General features: G+C 49.9%; 1 protein-coding gene across 2 annotated transcripts in view; it reads left to right on the forward strand.

The window, feature by feature from the left end:
• The window catches only part of SLC24A4 (solute carrier family 24 member 4), a 194,720-nt gene that overhangs the window by 126,768 nt on the left and 46,302 nt on the right, over positions 1-21,650 (forward strand). The window contains exons 3-10 of one of the 2 annotated variants that reach the window (XM_070775573.1): positions 3,573-3,649; positions 6,822-6,896; positions 9,653-9,737; positions 10,263-10,366; positions 11,155-11,229; positions 13,947-13,972; positions 16,482-16,535; positions 18,440-18,582. In XM_070775573.1, coding sequence (XP_070631674.1) covers positions 3,573-3,649; positions 6,822-6,896; positions 9,653-9,737; positions 10,263-10,366; positions 11,155-11,229; positions 13,947-13,972; positions 16,482-16,535; positions 18,440-18,582 — 639 coding nt within the window. The remainder of the gene's footprint in view (positions 1-3,572; positions 3,650-6,821; positions 6,897-9,652; positions 9,738-10,262; positions 10,367-11,154; positions 11,230-13,946; positions 13,973-16,481; positions 16,536-18,439; positions 18,583-21,650) is intronic. The other variant, XM_070775575.1, reaches the window with a different exon arrangement.

Raw genomic sequence — 21,650 nt, forward strand, 5'->3', positions numbered from 1 at the left:
GGGTTGGGAAGGCCCCCTGGAGAAGGAAATGGCAACCCACTCTAGTATTCTTGCCTGGGGAATTCCATAGACAGAGGAACCTGGTGGGCTACAGTACATGGGGTCGCAAAGAGTTGGACACGAGTGAGCAACTGAGCATGCACTTATAAGCATTTTTTGAGTGTCGACTCTGAACCAGAAGAGGTATCATTCTAGGTATTTAAGAGTCTTGCAAGAGTAATGAAAGCATTCTAACAGGATGAGATGATGTACGTTGTCATTTTTGTTAATATGTGAAAGTCGTTCAGTTGTGTCTGACTCTTTGCGACCCCATGGATTACACAGTCCATGGAATTCTCCAGGCCAGAATACTGGATCAGATCAGATCGGTCGCTCAGTCATGTCCAACTATTTGCGACCCCATGAATCGCAGCACACCAGGCCTCCTTGTCCCTCACCAACTCCCGGAGTTTACTCAGACTCACGTCCATCGAGTCAGTGATGCCATCCAGCCATCTCACCCTCTGTCGTCCCCTTCTCCTCCTTCCCCCAATCCCTCCCAGCATCAGAGTCTTTTCCAATGAGTCAACTCTTCGCATGAGGGGGCCAAAGTACTGGAATGGGTAGCCTATTCTTTCTCCAGCGGATCTTCCTGACCCAGGAATTGAACCGGGGTCTTCTGCATTACAGGTGAATTCTTTACCAACTGAGCTTTGAGGGAAGCCCTTTTTGTTAATATAGGGTTGGCCAAAAAGTTCATTTGGGTTTTTCCAGAAACCCAAACATACCAGAAACATGGTATGGAAACACCTGAACGAACTTTTGGCCAACCAAATATTTTAGCATTTTCAATTGACTGTTAAGGTCTATTGAGAACCTATTGTGTGCCAGGACAGTGTGGATTAATGCCTTCCAGAAGCTTCCAGTATTCGATGAGGACCAGTGATGAGGATATGGGGATGTGGCAGTGTCTGATGGAGAACCTGCAGAAATGACATTGAAGGATACTTACCTGTTGGTCACCCATTGGGGGCGGTTGTTTTTCAGTCGCTAAGTCATGTCCAACTCTTTGTGATCCCATAGACTGAAGCACGCCAGGCTTCCCTGTCCTTCACTATCTCCCGGAGCTTGCTCAAACTCATGTCCATTGAGTCGGTGATGCCATCCAACCATCTCATTCTCTGCCGCCCCCTTCTCCTCCTGCCTTCAATCTTTCCCAGCATCAGGGTCTTTTCCAACAAGTCAACTTTTTGCATCAGGTGGCCAAAGTATTGGAACTTTAGCTTCAGCATCAGTCCTTCCAATGAATATTCAGGGTTGATTTCCTTTAGGATTGACTGGATGATGAGAAACAGTTATTCCTCCATTACAGGTGAGCATTTTGAGGCCAAGAAGCAAATGAGTTGTTCAGACCACTTGGGCACGTCAGAGACAGAACCTGCTTCCTGAGTGTTTGATTCCCAGAGCAGAGGGCTCCCTGCCTCACGGGGCTCCCCCTACAGTCCAGAATGCCGTGAGCCCAGAGCACATGGTACCCATCCCACGGGGCATTCTTGGGGCCAAAGAAAGGTGCATGACATGGCGCTCAGTGACCTGAGATGCTGCCTGTACTGGTGGAAGCGTCCCTGGCACTGGGGTGGGCCTGAGAGGTCAGGAGACAAGGGTGCTCCCAGCCCTGCTCCTCCCTTGTTCCAGCTTGGCTTCAGCTCCCCTTCCAGGGCTGACCTGGAGCGTCGCCTCCCGTGGACCATTTCCCTGCTCTGTGTGGTTCTGCTGAATGAGTGCTCAGCAGAGGACAGATTTTCCTGGTGCCCACAGTGCCATCCCCCTCCCTGACAGCATCACTTGACCTCTCTGGGATCTCCACTTCCCCACCAGGAGTGACAGATGCGCTGTGGGTGGGAGGAGAAGGTGGGAGAAGGGGCTGACGGGTCTAGACTGGAAGGTCTTTGCAAAGAGGCCATCTGTCCCTGAGCTCTGAAGCGACTCCAGCCTCTCTTCCTGGAGCTGCTTCTCAGCTCTGACTTGACAGTGGTGAGGGAAGAGAATTCTAGAATCCTGGGATGAGGGTGCTGGTTTGAAGCTCACCATGAGCTTGAAACACTTTAAGGCATGTTATTAAAGTTAATCTCACCATTTTACCAATGAAGAAACTGAGGCACAAGGAAGTTAAGGAACGTGTCCCTGTTGACCCAGCCTGTAAATATTAGAGCTAAGACCCGAACTTGGCCATGTGAACTCACAGCCCGCTCAGAGCAAGACAACTGTCTCCAGCCTCAGCAAGACTCTTGGTGGGGATTGTGTTCATAACAGATCTGAGTGTGCGTTGAAGCCAGTTGGAAAGCTCTCTGGTAAGAATGTGATCAGAATCCTTTGACAGAATGAGGAACCATCCCCTGATTTTCCTCTTTGGCATCTTTCGATTTTTTAATGCTTTTTTTGGTAACAACTTTGTGCCAAGTCGCTTCAGTTGTGGCCAACTCTTTGCGACCCTATGGACTGTAACCTGCCAGGCTCCTCCATCCATGGGATTCTCCAGGCGAGAATATTGAATAGGTTGCCATTTCCTCTAGGGGATCTTCCGGACCCAGGGATTGAACCCGAGTTTCTTCAGTCTCCTGCATTGGCAGGCAGGTTCTTTACCACTAATACCACCTGGGGTCACAATTTTATTGAGATATAATTCACATACTATATAGGTCATCTGTTTAAAACACAGAATTCAGTGGCTCTTCATATTTAGAATTGGGCAAGCATCGCTGCAAACATCACCCCAGAAAGAAATGCAGTACCTCTTAGCTGTCATCCCCCAAACACCATACCCTCCAGCCTTGGGCAACCATTAATCTATCTCCATCTTTATAGATTGGCCTCTTCTGGACATTTTACATTAATGGAATCATACAATAAGTAGTCTTGTGACTGACTTCTTACAATTCTTTCACTTGGCAAAATGTTTTCAAGCATCCTCCATGTTGTAACATGTATCAGTACTTCTTTTTATCACCAAATAATATTCCATTTGTATGGATGTATCATGCTTTATCCTCTCATCAGTTGGTAGATGTTTGGCTTGTTTCTGCATTTTGGTTATTATGAATAATACCACTATGAACATTCATGTACACAGGTTTTGTGTGAATGTATGTTTTCCATTTCCCCTGGGAAGATACTTGGGAGTAAAATTGCAGGTCAAAGCCTCTGTTTAATCTTTTTAGGAACTGCTAGACTGTTTTCCAAAGTGACTGCACTGTTTTACATCCCTACTAGTAATGTATGAGGGCTCCAGCCTGCTTGCCAACACTAGTTTTTATCTGTCTTTTTGTTTATAGCCATCCTAGTGGTTGTGATGTGTTTCATGCTCTCTTTTTTTAATTGCAAGGGATATACAAACCATGGTCAACTCTAAGGTACTAGAATATCTGGATAATCTATATCCAGCAGTGTTTTCCTAAGAGGTCAGATCTGCCACAAACAGAGGGGAAATAGCCAGCCTCTCCCCAGGCCCAACACCGGGCTTCCACAGTTCCATGGCCAAGCCCTAGGGACACTCCTTGATAACTAACACCTTACCCTGTCCTCTTGTCTTCCAGCAATTCACGAGTTCCCCACAGACCTGTTCTCCAACAACGAGCGACAGCACGGGGCCGTCCTGCTGCATATTCTTGGTGTAAGTGGCCCTCTTGGGGTGGGACATCCCTGTTTCCAGCAGGGGAAGTCTATCTGCAGAGCACAAGGTGTCAGAGATCTCACCGTGTTCTTATAAGAGCCCTCTGAGAACAGGTCCTGGAGGTGTTTTAACCGCAAAGAAATGAAGTCTTAAGGATGTAAAGTGACTTGCTCAGTGTCACACAGTGAATGGCCCCAGAGCCAGGACAAAGATTCACGTCTTCTTGTGCCTCCTTTTCTGCTTTTTATAAAACGGGAGTGACGGCATCTCTTCCCCAGATGTGTAAATACAAGCGAACAGGGGTCACATCCTTCAGACATAACAGGGAATGGGATAATGCTCTCCAGGAGCCACCCCCACCCCCTCCCCCGCCCCACGTTTTACCGTCCTGACATAACTGCGATTTGAGACTTTGGTGCTCTTCTTCTCAAACTTCTTCAGTATTAAATGAGCCTGGTGAGCAGCGGCAGAGTTCGAGTAGCAGTTCAAAAAGGCATAGTGAGCTCAAACCTAAATGATAGGTAATAGTTGCTCTTCTCTGCATGCGAACTACAGCCCACAGCCACTGCCCATACTTATAAATGGAGTTTTATTGGAACACAGCCATTCTCATTCATTTGTATATCATCTGTGGCTGCTTTTCTGCTTCACTGGCTGACCGGAGTAGTTGTGACAAAGACTCTGGAATCCACAAAGCCAAAAAAGATTTTCTGTCTGTCTCTTTGTAGAAAAAGTTTGCCAGCCTCGTCGTCTGATGCAGGGAAATGAAAGCGCTTAGGGTTTAATTTTCTACTTTGGATCTACCACAGCAAATGTTCCTCCTGATGTGGTTCCCTGACCGCTCAGCACCATCTGCTTCTATATTTAAACCCAACCAAGTATTCATCTTTGCAAGAGACAATTAAGCAAGGGAAAGCTGGGATTCTCACATAGATAGTAGCCACCTGAGAATAAGGGGTGAGTGAAGTTTTAATTAACGGGATAAACCATTAATGAAAATGAAGATTGTAGGCAAATTTCAAGTGACAGTCTTGTGTATTATTTCTCAAAGGGAGTTATTATCTTTCTAGTTTCTCTGGCTTTCCCCTGCCCTCCCCATTCACTGAGGGAATGTGGATTTGACCAGTTAGTCCCACAATCTGTCCCTCTGCCTCACCAATGTCTTGTCAAAGCCTTTTTTCCTGAACTTGAGAGGTCCTCAGGAATTTTGCAGGAACCCTTTTAGAGCACGCACTACCCAACTACATCTGGAGAACAAAATCCAGCCCACTTCCTGTGTTTATAAATAAAGTTTTATTGGTAGGCAGCCACCCTCATGTCCATGGCTGCTCTTCTTCTACAGCAGCAGAGTTATGACAGGCTGTATGGCCTATAAAGACTCATCAGACACTTTAAGAAAAACTTTGCTGAGCCCTTCTTTAGAGCGAGAAAAAACTTGAGCTTTGGAGCCAGGTTTTGTCTGTAGCACTAAGAAGCTTCTCAGAACTTCCCGCCCAAGTGAAGGAAATAGTAGTGCCATCTTGGCCCCCTTTTCTCTCCAGTGTTTCTGAGACATCAGGGGAACCAGAGGCTCTTTGCCTGGGAAATGCTGTAGGGGCGAATTTCTGAGGGTATGAATTTAGGTTGGGATCCTGAGATTTGTAGCAGTGTCTCCTGTCTCTCTCTCTCTCTCCACGTTCCCCACACCCCCGGTATTTGTTTCTTTTTGCTTCCCCCCAAATGATAATGAGTCAAATTCAGGGATAGCCACACCTGGACTCCAGCACACATTTGCCTTGGATGCTGTGGTCACAGTTGATAGATTTTCCACTTTATCTGTGGGCTTCCCTGATAGCTCGGTTGGTAAAGAATTCACCTGCCTATGCAGGAGGCACAAGAGACATGGATTCGACCCTTGGGTCAGGAAGATCCCCTGGAGTAGGGAATGGAAACCTACTCTAGTATTCTTGCTTGGAAAATTCCATGGACAGAGGAGCCTGGAGGGCTACAGTCTATGGGGTCGCAAAGAGTCGGACACAACTGACCGACTGAGCATGCCTGCATGCATGCAATTAATTGTAAAGTTGTTGGAATATCACACCATTTTAGCTGAAGCAGCCCAGCCTTTCCCTCTTTCGGGAATAGGGCATTCATCTCACTTTTTCTCTGAAGAAAAAAATGGCTTCCTCCAGTGCTCAGCATAAAATCGCATCTCCTTTACACAGATTCTGGTCCTTGCCACTCCCTCCAACCTCACCTTAGTCGTTTTCCACTTTACTTTCAATCTGTTCTGCCTGCACCAATGTCCTTGCTGTTTTTCAAATGCATCGAACACACTCCTGCCTCAGGACCTTTTCACGTGCTGTTTCCTAGCCATGATAGATACTTTATTTGCCTATTTGTCCCCCACAAAGAGGCAGAGGCTTTTCCTGGCATCCTTGTCCCCTTATCCCTCATGGCTAGAATAGTACCTGGCATATAAGATGAGCTCAGTAAAGTCATGTTGGGTGGACAGGTCAGAGAGGAGTTCTGCAGATAACATCATCTAAAAACTACTGATCTGTTCTTGCTCTGTCATCAAACAGAAGAAAATGAGACTTGGAGACATGACTTATCCAAAATCACAAGGCAAAAAATTCCCAGGATTAGCCCTAGAATCTGGATTCTGTCCCGTGAACCTCCCAATGTTCAGTGGCTCATGTATTTTAACCTGGACCAACATCAAGCAGCATCCCAGGAAATGCTGGGTCTCAAGTTGTCTGTTTTGGCAGGAGGTGGGCAGTTGGTGACAGGAAATGATGCCTTTGCTAAAACTCGAAGAGGGGAAATCAGGATGATGATTATTTTAAACTCTTAAGGTGATGGTTTTAAATGCTTTCCTTCTCAGCCCTTGAGGTTTGGATCTTGCCTGTCGAGGGCCTACTTGTGTGTTGGAGAGAGAGGGTTGCTTGTTTAAGAAGAGAGGAAGGGACACAGGACTCTGTGGACTGACTTTTATTCCACTCCTATGCTCAACAGGTTGTTTCTCCTGTCTGGGTCCCATCTGCCAGTGAGGGGATTGAGGAGAAGCACACCCCAGTGGTGCTGGAGTTTTCCTAACCCAAGCAGGCTGGTGTGGAGCGCGATGGATTCCTGGCCACGCCCACTGCTGGCGGGAGTCCTGGCTGATGCTGTCCCCCCGTTTCCTTTGCAGGCTCTGTACATGTTCTACGCCTTGGCCATAGTCTGTGATGACTTCTTTGTTCCGTCTCTAGAGAAGATCTGCGAGGTGCGTGGGAAGGTCTTAGAACCTTTGGCAAAGCCTGGGTCGGGGGCTGGGGGTGACTGACACTTGGCATATCAGTGCCAGGCCAAGAAGTGGGGAACACTCTGGCAGTGAAGGTTGTCAGGCCAAGTAGTTGGCATCGCTAGTGCAAAGCCTCGCTCTGAAGCTCCAGATTACAATTAGGGGGTGGTGTCCTCCCCCAGAGCTTAGCAGAAGAAAATGCTCCCCCAGTGAAATTATTACCCAGGACCTCTGGCTTCATAGCAGGTACTGGTAGTTAAGCCAAAGCTGGTTAGTTAGGGAGCATTTGCCAAAACCAGCTGCAAGTGACAGGTACCAGGTGGGGCTCTGTGTCCCCAGGGAAGATGCTGAGATGCAATGGCAGGGAATGCCTTTGCAGCCTGACATTGCCTCCTTTTAATTCTTTTGTTAAGTTTTCCCAGTCCTGCCCCCTCCTCCCTCAACTTCTAGCCAAGGAAGGAAAACTGTCTCTGTTTTTAGCATCTGCTGTGTTCAGACTGGGGGCTTCCCAGGTGGCACTAGTGGTAAAGAACCTGCCTGCCAATGCAGGAGACACAAGAGATGTGGGTTCAATCCCTGGGCTGGGAAGATCCCCTGGAGAGTGGTCATGGCAACCCGCTCCAGTATCCTTGCCTGGAGAATCCCATGGGCAGAGGAACCTGCAGGCTGCAGTCCATAGGGTCTCACAGAGTCGGGCAAGACTGAAGCAACTTAACACACGTGCACAAGTGCAGACTCATCTGGGTGTCACTGCACTTTATCCACTTGAAGTCTCCCAGCTATTTGAAGCCATACTGTCGTCGGGACATTTGCAGGTTGGACATGGATTGTTAGGGGTGGGCACGTCCCCATTACTTGAGCTCCAGGAGGACTGGCTGCTTTTGACCTAGTTCACTAAGTGGTGAGTGACCTGGCAAAAGTGTGCAAAGGCCCTGCCTTCCCCTTGCTCCACACTTGACCTCTCACCCCACTCAGATCAAACCATATGCTCTTCTCCAAGACACCTGTCAGTGAGAGAACTGAGCCAGAGGAGGAACAGAATCAGGAAATGGCTGCTGGGATGTCAGAGTTGAATGTTCAACCTAGAGGCAGCCCTGGAGTGGTGGGCTATCACTTCTTCAGAGGAGGCCCTCAGGAAAAACAGTCAACTGGTCTTTCCAGAATACACACCCCAGAATATGTTGTGGGTCGCAGCAACAAGATTGGGTCCCCTGCCCACTTTGGGGTGACAGAAGCCCATAGACACAGGACCACATTCAGTGGAGATGCTAGACGAGGTTACCCATCTCCCTAAAAACACAGAGGTGGGCAAGGGTGATGGTCCTGGCTTCATAGGGAATGCTGATGGAAGGGACCTAGTGAGAGCCATCAAAAGTACTGAGGATTCAAAAGGAGGGAGGGAGCATCTCTGGGGAGAAACCGAGGAAAGCTTCATGGAGGAGGTGGCATTTGGTCCAGGCTTGGGGAGTGAGAAGTTCCACCAGCTGAGTGGAAGGAGGTCATTCCAGAGGGAAGGAGTGACCCAGGCAGAGGCAGGAAGGAGGCAGGACAGGATATAGCATGGTTTGGATTCTGCTAAAAGCTATCATAGGTGCTCTGATGGCTGAACCTCTGTGACATCTCCTCTTTGGCAGGGCTAGGGTGGGTGGGCTTCTGCCTGGGCGGGGGGTCAATGCTATGCCCCCATCCAATTTTCCACCAAACCCACAGCTCCAACCCTTCTGAGGACTCCTTCCATAGCAAGCTTACTGAGGAGGTTGTACTGGCCCAGGGAATGGATTCCTCAGTGGCTTCAGAGCGCAGGCTCCCGAGGAATGCTTTGGGAGGTGGGGGCTAGAGGAGACCAAGTCCTGCTCTGAGCCAGTCTTCCCAGAGGCCTTCTAAGGACCATAGCCAGGCACCTTCAAGTTGGCATTCAGGGGGACCCAGAATTTCCATGGTTTTCCCAAGCACCCAAAGCCCCCAGCCCCAGATTCCAGATCAGAGGATGGGCCTCTGTGTCCAGAACATGGTCTCACCAAGCAGAGTGGGCTTAGATAGTTCTAGCCCTGTCCGAGGGCTTGGCAGAAAAAAATGCTCCCCCACTGAAATTATTACCCAGGACAGACTCAACTCTGGGGACAGGAGGTGAGGTCTATTCCAGTGGGCAGCCAGGTATCCAGCCTGCCATTGGGAAGGCCTTCTGGGATGCAGGGGCCAGGCTATGCACCTGAGTTTGCCACATCCCACAACGTGATGTATTGATGTTCACATGGTACCCAAGGTCTGCATGAGCACCAGAAGTGACAGGCACTAGACTAGCAGACTCCCCAATGATCCCCAGCTCCTGTTCCAGGCATCCAAAGATGAGAAAGACCCATCTTGTCATCCAGTGGGGGGAGCATGCACATGGACCTCAGATCCTCACTGCATGAGTCATGTTTCAGCTTCTCTTCCCTGGGGGAGTGGATGACTCGTGGTGGCCCTTTTGAAAAGTCTTCATCAAAGAGAGACTATTTAAGCATTCAGACAATGAACAAAAATTGACAGATGGAGGAAGGGGAGAGGGGACTCCGAGGTGAGCGAACATCAGGCAGAGTGGAGGAGGGCATATGCTTGGGATGAGCAAAGAGAGGTCACCAGCCCTGAAGCTTGACTCTGGCTGCGGGGCTGTGCCCCGCGCTCTCCGTAAGTGGCCAGTAGGCATGCTTACTGCCCCTGCAGTACAGCCTGAGGGTCTGCGGTCACTTCTGTTTCAGAAACTCCATCTGAGCGAAGATGTGGCTGGAGCCACCTTCATGGCTGCGGGAAGCTCAACACCAGAGCTGTTTGCCTCTGTTATTGGTAAGAAATCCTATCAGCTTGAGACATGGGATATAGGAAGAACCCAGGTTGGGTGCCCAGACTCTTGTGGGCATGTTTTTTCAGCTCTGAGTGTCAGTTTTCTCATCTGTAAAATGGGAGACGTGGAGAGAAAGTGAATTACTCCACTCCTGGGGTGTGGAGTGGAGTAGGGTACTCACAGGTATGGGTGTTTTTTGAGGTGATGAAAACGTTCTAAAATTAGATTGCAGTGATGATTGTATAATTCTGACTATACCAGAAAATGCTAAAGTGATATTTTAAATGGGTGAATTTTACAGCATGTGAATTATCGATAAAGCTGTTCCCAAAATGGGAGGATTGGTGTAGCGGGTCCCTGAGGACTCTTCCACCTCTGGTTTTGTTGTTCTCACCAGCATCTCAGGTGTTCCCTGGTAGTAAGAACAAGTCCTGTCCATTCATGGGGTGGGGGACACGGAACCGGCCAGGGTCTGAGGAAGGGCAGGCCTGGGCTTGCACATGAGGTTTGTGCCTCTTTCTTCCCAGGCGTGTTCATCACCCACGGAGATGTTGGGGTCGGAACCATCGTGGGCTCTGCTGTGTTCAACATCCTGTGTATAATCGGAGTTTGTGGATTATTCGCAGGGCAGGTCAGTGGTGTCTCTCTTCTCATGAAATGACATAGGGATAGCATGGGAGAGATCCAAGGCCCATCCTTAGCCATGCCTGTAACTCCCTGTGGCTTTGAGCGGGGGTGTCCCCTCCAAGCCCCTTTCCTTGCGTGTAACAGGGGTGTCCTGTGTTCCTTCCACCCATGGGTCTGAGAGCAGAAACAGCGTCAGCTGCCCCCTTGGCTGGTCTCGGGGGTGGGTTGTGGGACATTTATTTGACAGCAGTAAATATTTAAGAAGCGTTTCCTGTAACCCTGACCATGAACTAGACTCTGGACTTACCTGGGGCCTGTCTTCTGCCTCCCTATGGGTGCATGAAGCTGGCTTGTTGATTTCCTATCACATCTTCCTGATCCTTGGAGCCACAGGGGGACATTAGACTTGGCCTCAGAGAGTCGGGCTCATGGAAAGCTCTTTCTGGCCAGGGAGGTAGAGGGAGGCAGCCAGTCACCCCCAGAAAGTTCTAGCACTAGAGAAGAGTGAGTGTCTCTGGTCTCCCCTGGCCACATGGCTTCTCCTGGGATACTTGCCATGTGGTCACCGTGAAGGAGCAGGGGGCAGCTTTGCCATTACTTATGAATGTGAACACGCTGTCCTTCTGTCCCCAAATATGACCAAGAGAGCAAGGTGGCCTGGAGCAGCCAGACACGCTGTGGTCCTGGTGGACAGTTAAGATGAGCTCCGAGGGCATGTGTCTGCAGCTGCAGGGGTCTGGGGGCAATGGGACACCCCCCAGCTGGTGACGCTAATGGCCCTTTGCTCGGCAGGTGGTCCGTCTGACATGGTGGGCCGTGTGCCGAGACTCCGTGTACTACACCCTGTCTGTCATCGTGCTCATTGCCGTGAGTTAACGCACCCTCTCCCGCCCCACTGTCCTGTCCCTGGCACTATGACCAGAGAACCCACGGCACCCCGCCCTGGGGTGTGCTGGCCACTCACTGTGGTCGAGTTGACCTATTCCCCTCCACGGTGCTTCCCTGTCCCAAAAACCTCATACCCAATGCCTTGGTTATCAAGCACATCCAGGTACCACCTTGAGGGCAGAACGGCCTTGAAAAAACTAAAGCAGGCATCATATGGTTGATGCAGTTAAGCTTAAGAATGTGCTCATCAGAGGCCTTCAGATCCTCACTTAGAGCCAGTTTCCCAAGGAGCAGAGTTTCTGGTTGCCTAGCTCACTGCAGAGCTGGGAAGAGAGAGACCAGCTGGGAGCCCTCAGGTTAGGCAGCTGGGAGCGAGGATGTGGGCAGAAAAAGCAGAGGGCCTGAAACAGGGACCCCTGAGGCCTGGGGTGACATCATGCATACCATGTGACAGTGACACGGCAGTGAAGCCTGTGACACAGTTTACTGCTGAGGACCGTGTCACCCACAGGGGAGCAGTTTCCATCCAAAAGGCGCTTTCAAGTGACTGCATGAGGGCAGGTCACATCAAGAGGGCAGATGCATGTGGCATGCCCAGATCTCAGAGTATGAAATGTATTCTAGAATAGTTCTCCCCCTAAGGACATCTAGAGCCAACTGGATTTGATAACCATGATCTTTGTATTAGTTAGCTGTCGCCATGTAACAAATTTCCCTCATACTCAGCAGCTTAAGACAGCAAACTTTTATTGCCCTCTTTTTCTATGGATCAAATCTGGGAGTGGCTTAGCCAAGCCCTCTGGCTGAGGATCTCTCATCTGTGTACTCACCGTCCAGAAAACAGTTACGTCAAGGCTCCCCTGGGCAACAATCTGCTTTCAAGATCCCGCATGAGGCGGTGGGCAGGCCTCAGGCTTGTCCATAGAACAGCTCACATCACTGGGGACTGCTTCCCCTCCCAGCAAGGGCAAGGAGGTGCCGAGATGGAAGCCACAGTCTGTTTGTAACTGAATCTCGGACGTGACAGCCCTCACTTTTGCCATATTCTATTAGAAGCAGATCCCTACGATCAGGCCACATGCCAAGGGGAGCTTGAATGTCAGGTATCTGAGAGACTGCCCACCACACTCCCAAAAATGAAAGTTAGAGGTAAAACAATTTACCTATATACGATTTTACCAAATCAGCATAATGCCTGAAAGCATATCATAAAAGGCAAAAGTAATGCATAATAAAAGAATACATCTAGTGTGTAACTGTTTGGGCAGGAAGATGCTGGAACGCTGAGTGATGTAATCTGTTGCCCTCACACAGAAAGTCTCCAGGCCCTCTGGCTGCCAGTGCAGGCTGATATGCTGGACTGGCCACCCCATGAGTGGTGTTGACACTGATGATGGAATTTTCTGAAATTGTGAATGACTCCTGATAAAATCCTAAACTGAGCCAAGTACAGTCATCCCTCTCCACTTGCATGATAGCTAACTCACTAGAAAATTAAGTATTTATTAAAACTGTGCAAAAATACTTTGATTTATAAAATGGAGTTAAGTTCAAGGCTCAGGTCATTTTTTTTGCTGCTGGCTTAAATATCTAGCAGGACATATAAGATGTCTGTCAAATATGGATAACTCCTCTGGGAGAAACATTATACATGTTCGAGACTGACTGGTGTCCCTGGTCTTCATCCTCTAAATGCTAGTAGCCTTCCACTGGGTGATAAAAAACTGACACTGTCCCCATACGTGTCCCCCAAGTTCCCCAGATGGTAATACCAGGCTCCCCTCTGCCTCTTCCTCAGAGCCTTGAGTCTGGGGAGCCTCAGAGCAGTGCCCAGCCAGGATGACCCAGTCCGAGTGGCTTCCCAAAGCAGATCCTGTGTGTGCTGCCCGCCTGACAACCAGCAGAGGGTGCAGTGGGCCCAAATCCAGACTGCAGCCCGTGGCCTGTCCTGGCATCGTGTGTAGGGACCCCGATGTCTCCAAGATCTGATTGGTGGGCATAGCCCCCTCCTGTGTGCACTGGGCCTGGCCGGGGCAGTTACAGGATGCCTCCCAGGACCACAAAGGCATCATTTGTCTGCATCCCACATAGGGGATGCTGGGTGGAGTTGGGCAATGTCAGTGCCCTCTTATGAAGCTGTGGCAACCTCACCATCACCCTCAGCCTCCTTTCAAGTGGTACAAGTGGGTCCTTTGTCCTCAGAGCTTCCAAAGGGCTTATTCTTTATTTTTAAGACAATGACACCCTTTCCTCCCCACCCACCCCATCCTACCCCACACAGAAGTACCAAAGATGGAGGGAGGGAGGGGTAGATAGATAGATAGATATGCAGGCACAAACATACATACAGAGATACCTTTTCAGTTTTTAAGATTCTTGATTTCAGCAACCCTATTCCATTAATGAGGGTAGACCCCTGCAGATGGGCCCCTGTGGCTACTTGGATTATCAGAAGGCCAGACCAGTTCTCTTTGGAGACCCACACTAGGCCTCACCCTGCAGCATCTGCAGACCAAGGTTTCCACTAAGGAAGGGTCACTTCTACGTTTGAGAAACCCAGACCTAGAGAGAGGTGCCAGCTTTCTGTGAAAATCAGAGCAAGCTGGTGTGCATCACCGCACGGTACTTAGGGGTCTGTGTTTGTTCTTCTTTTGGAGTAAATCTGTCCCCCACTCTTGTTTCTTTTGCCTTCCCAGTTCATATATGATGAAGAAATTATGTGGTAAGTTTTAAACATTTGTTTCTTTTTCATTTTTCATTAGTATCCTTGTTTGTTGGGTTCACTGAATCTTTTTAAAAATTATTTTTACAAACATAAGAACTTGTGAAAGTAAAAAAGGCTATCATTCTTTTGTAATATTTATTTCTGCTTGACTGTATAGAGTCTTAGTTGCAGTATACAGAATCTTCATTGCAGTGCGCGGGCTTCTCTCTACTTGTGGTGTGGCCCCGGAGTACATGGGCTGTCTAGTTGTGGTGCATGGGCTGAATTGCCTGTGACGTGTGGGATCTTAGTTCCCCAACAATGAATGGAACCTACATCCCCTGCATTGGAAGGTGACTTCTTAACCACTGGACCACCAGGGACGTCCCCTAAAGGGTATCATTCTAAGCAGTCATACCTTTATCTATCCTTTCAAAGTGACAAAGAGTGTTTTCCTTAATATTCCCACCCTGCCAGATAGCAAGATATTTTATAAAGCTAAAATAATGAAGACAGTATGATGTTTTGCACAGGAATAAACATGGGCCAATGTGGAATATGGAACCGAGAATGCAGTAATGGGCCCAGTTCTGGGCTGGGGCATCATGACAAGGCAGAGAGATGGGGATGGGGAGGGGGGCAGCCTCAGGTGCTGCAAAAACAAGGAATCCATGTAGAATCCCTCACACCTTATATAAGAATAAATCCCAGAGGAATTCAAGATTTTGCTGCAAAAAGCAAAAGTAAAGCGTTTTAGGGTAGAATATAGAATTCATCTTTATGACTCTGAGGTTGGAAATGATTTCTTAATTAAGATACAAAAGGCACAAACTTCTAAAGAGAAGGTTGATATTTCCACTCTAACCTTTAAGGCATGAATGTATTGGGTTGGCCAGAGTTCATTCAGATTTTCCACATGATGTTATTGTTGTTGTTCAGTCACTAAGTCATGTCTGACTCTTTGCAACCCCATGGACTATAGCGCTCCAGGCTTATCTGTCCATCACTATCTCCCTGAGTTTTCTCAAACTCATGTCCATTGAGTCAGTGATGCCATCCAACTGTCTCATCCAGTCGCCCCCTTCACCTCTTACCCTCAATTTTCCCCAGCATCAGCGTCTTTTCCAATGAGTTAGCTCTTCAAATCAGGTGGCCAAAGTATTGGAGCTTCACCATCACATTGTATTTTCCATAACACGTTATGGTAAAAACCCAAGCAAACTTTTTGGCCAACCCAATATTTTCCACAAGCCATAAAAACATTCTCTTCGTTGACAGTGATTGAGATCTGTTTCCTGTATGTGATTATTTGTGGGAATGTGTTCATGAGGCCTGACGTGAGCAGCTGCATGCTTTGGGACCAGAGCATGCTGGTTCTGGGTCTACCCCACCTGTGAGCCAGAAAGTCTCTTTCTTTTGGGTCTCCTCTTCCTCACCTGTAGATGGAATTCTGAGGGGGTGGTCAGATCATCGACAAACCCCTTTGTCGTTCTGCTGGGCTCTGGGCTCTGTCAGCAGAGGAAGAGCTCCCCAAGATGACTGCAGCTCATGTTGGGCACTTAGTAGGTCTTCAGGACACATTTCTCAGATGACCCAACAAGTTAAGCCATGGGACTACCCAGAGTCTTGTGTTTTGAGCTACAGAAATCCCTACCACGTGTGGAGTTGGATGCTGCTTCTGGAGTTGGACAGGAAGAGTGCACCCCAGAAAGACCCCCACCCCACCGGCCCCCACCTCATGTTCTACCCAAGAGGCTACTGTGCCCAGCCTGTCTCTTCAGGCAGTTCTTAGGGCACCTTCCCACCTGCACGCCCAGCTCCTCTGGTCTCTGGCTGGAATCTCGCGTGACCACAGGGCCCTTTAGGGTCAAGTCTGCATGACCCCTTGTCACTCCCCTCCATTCCCTGGGATGAGGTGCTGTACTTAGTCACTCAGTCGTGTCCAACTCTTTGCAACCCCATGGACTGTAGCCCCGCCAGGCTCCTCGGCCCATAGGAATTCTCCAGGCAAGAATACTGGAGTGGGTTCCCTTTCCCTTCTCCAGGGCATCTTCCCAACCCAGGAATCGAACCCATGTCTCCCACATTGCGGGTGGATTCTTTACCGTCTGAGCCACCAGGGAAGCCCAAGAGTACTGGAGTGGGTAGCCTATCCCTTTTCCAGAGGATCTTCCTGACCCAGGAATTGAACCGGAGTCTCCTGCATTGCAGGCAGATTCTTTACCAGCTGAGCTACCAGGGAAGCCCTGGGATGAGGTGGTTCCTCCCTTTTCTAGGTAGCTAGAGGAGCTCGTCCTGAGTCCCGCAGAGCCCCTGTAGTTGAAAAGACCCCAGCCCAGCCTTCTCAGTTACCAAGCAAGTGCCAGATGGCAGGACAGACTGGGGCTGGGTGGCTCATTCACCGGCCTGAGTCCTGGGTAAGGGAAGGTGACAGGACACCCCGCCCTGCCCCACCCGCCGTGTCGGGCATGCCCAGCCCCAGCCACGGGCTTCCCTGGTTCTAACCAGCCTCCTTTCTCTCTCTGAGGTGGGAAGGCCTGGTGCTCATCGTCTTGTATGTGTTTTACATCCTGATCATGAAGTAAGTGCCCTTCTCCTCTCCTGGGCTGTCTCACCCCTGGTTCCACACCCCGCTGCAGCCTTTCGTCAGAGGCAGAAGAAAACCTCGGTCAGCCCTTTCGGTCATTTTTGGCCACCCTGTTTCTCCAGGGGACACCCTGCTGGGGCAGCCAAGGTGGGAGAGAGAGATTCAGACTCTGTTGTACGGTACTGTCCACACTTGGGTCGGGGCGGGCGGCTGGTGGCGGGAGGCTAGGCCGCTCCCTGAATAACAATCAAGGACGTCTCTCCCACCGTGTTCCACAGCCTTGGCCCCAGGGTGACTGCTCTTGTTTGCTGTCTCTATAAATCCCCTGATAAATTAATCCCACTCTTTCAAAACAGCCAGGCAGCTCCAATCTCTCCAGACTCATAAAACGCCACCTCTGGAGGTTGTCACCCTTGCACAACTGCAGAGGGTACCGCAGGCAGTTCTAAAGGTGCAGATGCTGGGTGGGGGCTGTGCACCCATGAGGCCCTCTGGAAGCTTCCCCCGGTCAGAATCATCTCAGAACTACCCATGATGAGTAGCATTCAGTCATAAAAAGGAAAGTATGACTCATGCCTGATGTGGAGGAACCTTGAGGGCATGATACTGAGTGAAAGGAGTCAGGTCACTAAAGGACAAATACTGGGCCACTCCACTTCTGTGAGGTGCTGAGGAGACTCAGATTCCTAGAGGCAGGCAGCAGATGAGAGCCTGATTACCAAGTGCCTGGGGGAGGGCGTCATTAATGATTCCTTGACAAATGAGAACAGAGTTCTGTTTGCTGCTAAGTCACTTCAGTCGTGTCCGACTCTGTGCGACCCCGTTCTGTTTGAGATACTAACAATTTGAGGACTAGACAGTGGCGATGGTTGCACCACCTTAGAGATGTAATTATGGCCACCGAAACGTGAGCCTGAAAATGGAAAATAGTTAAAATAGAAAATTTTATGTCAGATGTATTTTTCCACAACTGAAAAAAAAAAAAAAAAAGCTACCCATGAGCTAAGCCACATTCAGATTTTTAACTTTCTCCTCACACCTCCGCAGATAATTAAAAAAGAAAACACCACTGAGGTTTATGAGACTAGGAATCCCCACGCTGACATAAAACACGTATCGTGTTTTCTAAAAATGGATGGTAAGCTGTCAAAACTGCAGAATTGTCTTTAAAGGTCTCCTCTCTGAGTGCCTTTGGGTGAGGCCAGCAGCCTGAGGTCTGGGACGGAGTCTCCTCTCTGTGGGGACAGTGGCGCTGGCCAGATGGTGTGGGGACAGGGCCTCCAGGCACCCACGGGAGCAAGGCCAGGCCAGGGAACGCCTGCTTTGGATCTCTCCTGAGGTCTGAGCTGCTTTTGTTAGGGCAGGCTTATGGTGCACATAAGTAGGCGTCAGTCATTTTCTTGAGCTAAAAGGTCTCTTCTGACCCCAGGAAGCCCATTCAAAAGGGGCAGGCCCCATTGTTCCAGGGTTCCTGTCAGGAAACTCTGTCAACTCAGCTGAAAAGATTAGGATTAACATAAATACGCTACTGATGCTATGTATAAAATAGGTAATGAGAACCTACTGTATTAGCACAGGGAACCCTACTCATTGCTCTGGGATAAATTTAATTGAAAGGAATTCGCAAAAAAGAGGGGATGTCTGTGTGTATGGAGCTGATTCACCTTGCTATACGGTAGAAACTCACACAACATTGTAAAGCAACTATTAATATAATCGAATAAAAATTAATTTTAAAAAACCCCTTAGCTCCCCACCCCCTCACCCAAGGCCAAGCTCACTGCAGGTGTGCAGGGGAGGGGGATGGGGAGGAGGCCCCTGCCCACTGCCCCGCCCCTAGCCACTCCCCTGCCCGGCCTCTCCTGCTGCTCTGACCTCCCTCCTTAACTAACTTGCAGGTACAATGTGAAGATGCAGGCCTTTTTCACAATCAAACAAAAGGCTATTGCAAATGGCAACACGGTCAACAGTGAGCTGGAGGATGGTAATGATTACTGTGATAGTAGCTCTGATGACCCTTCCCTGCCATTGCTGGGGCAAGGTAAGGCTGAGCAGACAGGAGGGGGCGAACGTGCCATTAAAATCACACACACACACACGCACCATAAGCTGTCACTGTCCCCTTGGTCACAGGACCCTACATGAGGAGGGCAAGTGATGTGGGAGCTGTGGCTCAGGTGGGAGAAGGATGAGCCCAGGGCCACAGTCACATCCCCAGGGGTCACCCCAGGCCTCCTGAGGAAGGCTCAAGGCCTGCCTGGCTTTCCTGACATGCAGTGAACCATATCTCTGACCCATGTCAAAGGCCAGTGGCAGGAAGCTGAGGACTTGGGAAGGCAGAGCAGGTGGGGTCTCCCTGTGGTTTCTCAGATGCCAGGCCCAGTTCTGCAGACCTCTGTTCTAGAGAGACCACTGACTCATTGCCCAGAGGAACACCAAGGCTGGGAAGGATGCCATGGAGCTGGAGAGGAATTCCAGACCTGCCCCCAAAAGCCCCACTGGAAGCCCCTTCTCCTGGGGCTGTGGCCTGGTCTCCTCAGCTTCTCCCTGGACCTTTGGTGATTCTGGACCTCTGAAGCCAGCCCGAGTCTGTCAAGTACCCCCAAATGTTTGGGCCTGACCAGCTACTGCCTTGGGAACCTTGTCCTCAATTCTTTTTAATTTTTGGCCGAACCTTGCATCATGCGGGATCTTAGTTCACTAACTACGAATTGAACTCGTATTCCCTGCAGTGGAAGCTCAGAATCTTAACCACTGGACCACCAGGGACGTCCCTATTCTCAATTCTTAATCCAGCCAATTACCAGGTGATTCCATCCAGGGGGGTAGTTCTGCCAGGGAGCCAAGAGCGTTGATGCCCTCTCCCACCCAAGACTTGTGTTAAGGTCTGAATAGGTTCTTGGAGTCAGGATCTGGGGGGCGGGAAACAGCTTTAACTGGCATTGCCGACAAGTTCCACCCACGGTGTTGGTAAAGGTCTCCTTTAACCAGGAGAGAGCACCGTGGACCAGCCTCCTGAGGGGTATTTCTCTTTTATTCCTCATGGCCTTGGGCAAGTCACTGTCTCTTTTAGGTCACTTTAATTCCTAATTCCTATAGGCTCAGAGGAGACTGTTTGCCCGTGTCTGGGACACGTAGGGGCCGAAATCTATACTCCTAGGCACTCCCCCGGCCCTCACCCTGGGGTGGGTCAGGGCAGGAGATTCCTTACATGTGCACTTTGAGCAAGTGCTGGGTTGGCCAAAAAGTTCATTCGGATTTTCCGGAAGCTGTGTGGAAAACCCGAACAAACTTTTTGGCCAACCCATTATGTTCTGTCTTGTCTCAGGTAACCCCCAGGAGGAAGGCATCTGTCGTGGGTGCTGAGTGAGGGGTGGATCTTTCCACGTGGAAGGAGGAAGGCTGCTGGGGAGAGGGTATGGGTACAGCCAGGGTCACAGGCCCACCCCTGGGGGCCCCAGGACGGAGGCCCACAGAGCACGGGCCGGTGCCATGCGCCTGTTTCTTAGATGCGAGCAGGCTGCCCCAGAAGAGAGCTGTTTCCAGAACAGCCTTGCCAGGAGGAGAGGAAATGGTATGGCCGCTGTTTGGGATTTTTAGCTCCACAGACACGGCGACTCCAAGGCAGGTCCCCACCCCTCACAGTTTCTTAAGACAGAGGCTGTTCCTGGCCATCCTTGTACACAGAGATCAGGACTCCTGGGGTCCTCTGGACCTTCATGGTGAGAGGAGCGATTCTGTTTACCAAGTCAGTGGGAGATGTCTGTCCTCAGGTGCCAGCCCCAGGAGCTACTTGCTGCCCCTGTGGCTGATGGAGGAGGCTGGTCCCCAGTGCCACATGTCAGGGATGTGAGCACATCCTCTTCCGGGCAAATCCAGGCTGCCCTGAGGCCACGTGGGGCCTTTCCAGGCCCTCTCTGGTGGCCCTCACTTTTGTATCCATGTCAGTAGGATTTCCCACAAGTTTATTGCTTTCCCCCAAACCTCGAAGTCCAGGACAATTTCTGGAAAATTGGAAGATTAGACACAAGACTGTCCCCTAAGGCCAAGGAAAGGAGGGGACATAGGTCTCCCTCCAGCTCTTCTCAGGGTGAATGCACTTAGATAAAAGCCAAGGAGGAAACGGGCTGGGGCAGGGCTGGGGGACGTAGGCCTGGAACTGGGGAGGCTGGAGCCCGGAGAAGCAGCCCTGGGTGGTGGCTGCTCCTTTCCTCTCGGGCCCATGCTCTTCAGGTCTCCTTCCTGCGTCTCCTTCAGTGGGCCCCTCTCCCCAGCAGCCTTCCTCCTTCCACGTGGAGAGATCCACCCCTCACTCAGCACCCACGATAGGCGCCTTCCTCCTGGGGGCTACCTGAGACGGGACAGAACAGATTGAGTTGGCCAAAAAGTTTGTTCAGATTTTCCATTCCATCTTAAGGAAAATGCCACACGAACTTTTTGGCCGGCCCGGTACTTGCTCAATGTGCACACAGGGTGGGGGGTGGGGTAGGCAAGCGGGGAAGTGTTTGTGACTCATTGAAGGGCACTGTCCCCTAGAAGCAGATTGACTGGGGTAGGAGATTACATCCAGGGGTGGGAGGGCCTGAGGAGAACAGGGCTTTGGGATTTTACCCTTTCTGACACTGTTGCCACAGAATCTTTCAAACTCAGAGCTCATCTCCCCTGGTCCTCAGGCTCCAGGAAGGTCACATAAACCACCCCATCCAGGGTTGTCAAAGATTGCTGGCTTATAGATGCTTTCAGGAAGACACACGCACAAAATCCTGATTTTGCTGTTTTGCAGTTTTGGTATTTCCCGTAGATGTAAAATCAAACTTTTTTTAACCCAACCTCTTGACAGGAAAGGGGATGTTGCCTTTTTACCCCCCACTCCTATAAAATGCCCTTATGTACTCGAATGCTCTTAAAGATCATGTAGTTCAGCCCACCAGATCAGCGCAAGCTGGTGTTCTCTTTTGTGGGGAATAGCATCCTCCAGTTTTGTTCTGCATACAGTTTTTTTTCCCCCTAAAAGTTTTACACATTTTTTTATACCACACTTCAATTCTGCTCAAGAAAGCAGAGCACAATACAGCAAGGAAAGTGTCCAGGATGGAGGCAGGCGGGCAC

This window comes from Bos indicus, chromosome 21 (genome assembly GCF_029378745.1).
Source record: "Bos indicus isolate NIAB-ARS_2022 breed Sahiwal x Tharparkar chromosome 21, NIAB-ARS_B.indTharparkar_mat_pri_1.0, whole genome shotgun sequence".
Lineage (NCBI taxonomy): Eukaryota > Metazoa > Chordata > Mammalia > Artiodactyla > Bovidae > Bos > Bos indicus.